Source organism: Austrofundulus limnaeus, unplaced genomic scaffold (genome assembly GCF_001266775.1).
Source record: "Austrofundulus limnaeus strain Quisiro unplaced genomic scaffold, Austrofundulus_limnaeus-1.0 Scaffold13, whole genome shotgun sequence".
Lineage (NCBI taxonomy): Eukaryota > Metazoa > Chordata > Actinopteri > Cyprinodontiformes > Rivulidae > Austrofundulus > Austrofundulus limnaeus.
In genome coordinates this window covers 2,016,315-2,022,322 of record NW_013952415.1, presented here as the reverse complement: position 1 = coordinate 2,022,322, position 6,008 = coordinate 2,016,315, and the positions used below count along the sequence as shown (strand labels likewise).

The 6,008-nt window shown below is 36.5% G+C and overlaps 1 protein-coding gene across 2 annotated transcripts in view; it reads right to left on the bottom strand.

Annotated features, from left to right (window-relative positions):
* LOC106513565 (transmembrane protein 230) overlaps positions 1 to 3,911 on the bottom strand; it is an 11,837-nt gene extending 7,926 nt beyond the window's left edge. Inside the window, exons 1-3 of one of the 2 annotated variants that reach the window (XM_014002448.1) lie at positions 3,804 to 3,911; positions 1,265 to 1,371; positions 1,011 to 1,133 (exon numbers count right to left, since the gene is read on the bottom strand). In XM_014002448.1, coding sequence (XP_013857902.1) covers positions 1,011 to 1,133; positions 1,265 to 1,345 — 204 coding nt within the window. In that variant the 5' untranslated portion in view covers positions 1,346 to 1,371; positions 3,804 to 3,911. Of the gene's footprint in view, positions 1 to 1,010; positions 1,134 to 1,264; positions 1,372 to 1,468; positions 1,501 to 3,803 lie in introns of those variants that run through there. The other variant, XM_014002449.1, reaches the window with a different exon arrangement.
* Between the last annotated feature and the right edge of the window lie 2,097 nt (positions 3,912 to 6,008).

Sequence of the window (6,008 nt, the reverse complement as noted above, 5' to 3'; positions counted from 1 at the left end):
ATTTTAATACTGTTAATGATTGTACGGAATCTTGTGAATATATTTCTGTGAAAGGCGCTTTATAAATAAAACTTTACTTACTTACTAAAACCTGAAGTTTTGCTCAAATCAGCTGTAATATTTACAGCTAATATTCATGTTTTAATCAATGTTTGAACGATCAGATTAAAAAAAACACTCAGGTTAAACTCACTGGACTACAAAAAAAAACCTAAATGAAACTCTTTAAAAGCAGACACACACACACACACACACACACACACACAGGTTACAGCTCACTGGCTCAGGTAATAAGACTGCGGCAGCATTAACAAGTTCTGCCTCACCTGTGCTTTTCCTGCTATGATAAGAAAAAAAAGCGTCTCCTGTGGAATAAAAGTCTATTAGAGCAAAGTGAAACGTCTTTAGAGCAGCACAGATGCTCACGCTGCAGGAAGCAGCTGCTGCTCATCTGAAGATCTTTTCCCTGCGATCAGATCTGATTTAACTCAATCACAGGCCGAGGATCAATAACTAATCTATACTTAGTTGCAGGAAGTTCACTGATTAACTCAACCAGACTGGATTTATTAGTTAAAGCAGAGCTAATGTGGATTATTTAACCTTTGAATTCAACACATGTCCCAGTCTACATWAATAAACTGCAGAAAGAGTTGTTCTCTCGTTTAAAAAAAAAGTGATTTTGATTCGTTTCACGGATCCTTAAATGTTGATTTTGATGTTTAGAGAAGCAGCTGCTCCTGCACTGTCTTTCAGGCCTTTAACACAAAAGCAAACATTTGTTGCAAAAACACCTGAAAGACGCTTTAGAGAGGTTTTATCCTGCAGGGGTTTCTGGACGGGTCACGTAAACAAACAAACAAAGACACAAACAAAAGCAAACTGAGCTTTTAGGGTCCGGTTAGAACGGAGAAACAACGTTTTCTGCAAGTTTCGGTCTGAAAGCTTCTGTTCCCTCCAAACACACTCTGCTCCAGACACATCAGTGGGTTCACGGGGTCCAAACTCACCTGGATCTGGATGATCCCCGACAGGAAAAGAGCCCCGAAGGTGATCAGCAGGGAGCCAATCAGGAACAGGAACACCGCCACCCCGATGGCCTTGTAGGGAACCTTCGGCGGACTCTTCATGAACTGGAATCAGGTGCAGCTTTCATCACTTTTCTGAGCGAGTTTATGAAGTTTTACTGATGAACAAGAACGTTATCCGAGTCTCAAGTTCAACCAAGTTACGTCCCGATTGTTGTGTGAGAAAAGCGTCTCACCTGCAGGTCGATGTAACCGTCATCGTCAGCGGCCAGACGGGAATATTTGACCTTGTTGTTGGAAACCCCAGCAGACAACATGGTMCTTCCTGCAGACTTCAGCTGTTCTGCAAAATAAAACGATAAAATTCTCTTAACACGTCCACAGCTCGGTGGTTGTATTTAATACAAACTGAAGACATTTATTGGGGTTTGTTTACTTACTGAGTTTTAAAAGCACCACACATTCTGTAGGGTTTTTTTTCTTAGGTCAGGGGTCTGCAACCTTTATAATCAAAAGAGCCATTTCTGCTTTTTGTCTCACTGATAAAATGCGTTCAGAGCCAAAAAAAAAACTCTCAACAACCATCCAAGCATGAGATTAAAATATTTTATTTAAAATCAGAAAATATCTGAAGATTATTTTTAACACGAGATGTTGACAAAATATGAAAAATCAACAGAACACACCCGGCAGGAAGTGTTTCCTTCATTGTTTTCATTTCCATTGTGTTGTCTCTRTTTAATCATAAAACCAGTTGAAAAGTAAATCTCTCTCTCTCTCTCTTCTTTTTCTGCATTATTCCTTCCTTCTCATCTCACTGGGTATGATGGTAACTTTGTGAGTCTTCTCCTGTTACTTGTGGTGTTCCACAAGGATCAATCTAAGGGCCTTTGTTGTTCTCCTTATACACGCTCCCCTTGGGTCAAATCATTGAATTTTAACATCTCTTATCATTCATTTGCTGATGACATTAATGAGACTGATTCTCTACATGAGCTCATCGTTTSTCTGGATGCCAGAAGAGACTGGATGGCTGATGACGTCTTACAGTCAGACTGAGGTGATGATTGTTGCTCCTGACAGGACGGTGCCTTCGATGAGGCTAACTCCTGGGCAACTTTCCTCTGCTGTCCACGCTAATGTTAGAAAGCTAGGTACTTGTACGGCTACTTGTTCCTCGATCCCGACTAAAGACACGTGGGGACGGAGCATTTCAGGTTGTAGCGCCTAAATTTTGAAACAAATTACAGCAATCTCTAAGAGCTGCAGATTCRGTGGAGATTTATAAAAAACAGCTTAAAGTTACCTTTATAATCTGATTTTAACATATTTGTATGAGGTTTTTTGTTGTCTTATTAATGATTTTATCATTTGTAAATGTATTTTTACATGCTGGTTTTATTTTGAAGCTTGATTGTGAAGCACTTTGTGGCTAAACAACTGTAAAATGTGCTGTACAAATAAAGTTACTTACTTACATTTAGTTCCTGTATAACAAACTCCACTCAGTGGCAAAAATATTTAAACTAATAATTGATTCATTGTATGCCTGTATTTACCTGCCTCTCATAGATAATTTATCGAGTTTTTATTATTTTTATTATTATTATTGTTATTTCTTGATTGTTTTTCATTGATGTTTGGAGTTTTTAATCTCCACACACTGATGTTATGGTTAAGAATATTTATTTATTAATACACAATATTTTGTTTGTTTGTTTTCAGTAATGTAATGTATTGTACCCTGTATTTTCTACTCTGATGTAAATAAAATTATATAAATTTAAAAAAGAAAGTGAAATGAGGCAGAAATATTGAGGTTACTTTTTTTTAATGGAGCAGGAAAATAAAAAAATCCAGTCCAAACACTAACCATTTCAGTTTAAACAAACCTTTTTAATTACTTTTGTTAGTAAATGTGTTTTGGTTAATTTAGATTAATTATTTTTTAACCCCAGAGGSCTGCTCTTAAATACTATATTGATGCCTTTAAAGCATTCAGTTTAGTCACATCTGTAACAGGAAACAGAAAATATCTAATTTAGAAATAAAGACAAAAAAAGAAAGACTACAGACACACAAACACTGATCTGACTCTCTCAGAACAGTTCCTGTTTTATTAAAAACTTTTACTTTTACTTCCTCTGCAGTTTTAGTGAAGCTGCAGAAGGAAACGTACAGAAAATCTCACAAGTAGAACAGAACTTCTTATTTTATTTATTTGTTTGTTTGTTTGTTGTTCTATAGGGATATATTAGTCATTTATGTGATTTTAAAATGTTTTTCCTATTTTTTACTGCTTCTAAGCAGAAAGACATTTCCATTGATTTCATTTGTTATGTTGAAAATGTTATGTTAATCCTGCAAAGCACTTTGTTTTGAAGATGGATAAAACGTGCAAATAGTTTGATAAAAGCAACAAGAGCAGTTCTGAAGAAAATCTGGGGACTTTTGAGAGATTTTAGCTCATTTTAGCTCATCTTTGTATCAGATATTGTGCATACTTGTAAAAGGCAGCTTAAATACTTGACTTGTCCAGTATTTACAGAGCCACACACTGCCAACWAACAAACATTAACACAGGGTTTTATGAACTAAATAAGGAGATGAGCCAACTTGTTTTGGTCGTGAGCTCTAAATTGTTAGCTTTAGCATTAGCCTCCAAGAAGTTTTGCTACGATAATGTTGTGAACAGAGAAACGCGACTGGTTTAACCTATAAACTTTTTTGTATCTTACGTTTATGTGAAGTAAATTAAAGGCCATTAAAACTTACTTTTAGCTTAAGCTGCTCCTCCGTTGTGCCACATATCTGCTGTGTTTTCATTCAGTGAAAAAAAAAAACACTTCCGTGTTTTGCTTTTATGGCGCATGCGCAGAAACACTCCCACACAGGCGCCCTGTATCTTATTAACTCGTGTTCACTCACGTGGGAGGGGTTAAACAGGACTAAAACAGCAAATTAAAAAAAAACAATTCTTAAAAAGTCATAATTTATCATCTCTAGCAGGGGAGTAACTAAAGGGTGGGCCAAGGGGGGCAATGGTAACCACTAAAAAAGCTACAATGGGAATTTTGTTATCAACCTGATACAGAGTAAAWACTAAATTTTACTTGAAATATCGTGTTCACTGAATAATTTTGTGATTTTACRTTTAGTTTGTCAAATGTGATAAAACAGGATTACGATTTTAAGCAAATAAACTCGTTTTCTGTTAACTAACGACAGGAAAAACAAAGTAATAGTATAATAAAATATATCCCCTTTTCATTTCCATAACACAACTTTTAAGAAAAAACARTCACTATATCGTGTAAAAATAAAACAATGTAACAAAAATATAACAGTGTCGACAATRCAACAAAAAATACCCTCCAATGAGATCACGAAGAGGAGAGGTTTCAGCTAATAACTCCAACAACTGTGAGACTCTGCACTACTGGCTTTATTTTCACTTTATATGAGAAAAAATAAAGTCATCAGTGCAAATAAGTGTGAATAAAAGTATCTACTGTATGTCATTGTATCCAATACCGATGCTCATCTTTGTATCGATATTTTCGATGAAAATAAAAAGCTAAAAAAAAAAACTCTCTTCTAGCTTTTGTTTTTGTTTGTTTTTTATGGGCCACCCCTGGATTTTCAGTGCCTCACCATTAAATTAAAATTAAATAAATAAAATAAAATTCTGGAGGCGCCACTGGCCCCTTCGTGTTGCTGAATGAGAACTAACTGCACAGAAATATGAACTCCTTACTGTCATAAACAAGACCGCTCCTCTTTGTTTATTGTGAGAACCTTGAATAAAATTTGGCGAGTCAAGAGAGAAAACAATAAAGAAGAAGTGGAAATAAAGCTTTAAATCAGGAGCATCGCTGAAGCCTTTACTGTAGGAACTAAAAACCATAAAGTCCAAATGGCATATCAGCAACATTTCCAGAGTGAATCAGACTCGGCCCGTGCACAGGGTGGGATTTATGAAGGGATGTAAACGTCCCTGTGCAAACAGGAAAAAACACTTCACAAATAACTTATRGGTTTTTCTTCTAAAAAGAACTCTAACTGTAAGAAAATCATTAAACACATAAACAATAAAGCAAACAGAAACTCTACAGGCTTGAATAATGTTTTAAAACAATCTGGACGTTCATGCCAGTGTACGTCCGGTGCCACAGAAATGACCAAACGGCTCCTTCTTCTTATTTTCTTTGAACAAAACTCTGCTCCTGCTGCTGCCCGGGCGATAAAAAAAATGAAACTTTGAGGAAACTGTTCCTTTCTGCTGCGAAGGAGCTGGCATCACCTCAGCAAGCCTGTACGCYGGTGTTAGATCATTCCCTACAGCTCATTTCCTTTCACAGCACAGTCAAAAGGTGATTTGTCAGACTTGTCTTTGTCTCTTTTATCATCTCGTTCTTAACTCTCTGGCAAAAAAAAAAAGTGTTTAGCAACCAGAGGACAAAAATCCAATTTTGGTGCACAATCAGACCATCGGGAGCACGTAAATGATTCACTTTGTAAGAAGCTTGTCTATAMAAGGCACCAGAGGACATATAGGAGACTGATAGTGTTATCAGGTAGTTGCTAGAGCATTCAACAGTGAGCTAAAACAATGACACCAGACAGAGAAGTCGCTTCGTAGACACGTAGATATGACCAGGGCTTAACGACGTTTAATAGTGGTCTACATTAGCCGTGTTTCCATCAACATTTTTTATGCGCATTTTGAACTATCTTTTTTTTATGGCCTCCCTTCTCCCCTTATAGCCACCCTCTCCACACCATTATTATGAAATGGTTTTTTTTATAATGGAAGAAAAAGAAGGAGAAAGAAAAAAGTGAAATGCAATGAGAAAGAGTGAAAAAGAGACCAGAAGACATGCAAAATACATGCCGAGAAAACACAAGACAGCACACCGCACCTCTCCGCTCCTCACCCTTTTTTTTAAGTGAAGAGAAAATAGAGACAGAGAGAAAAAC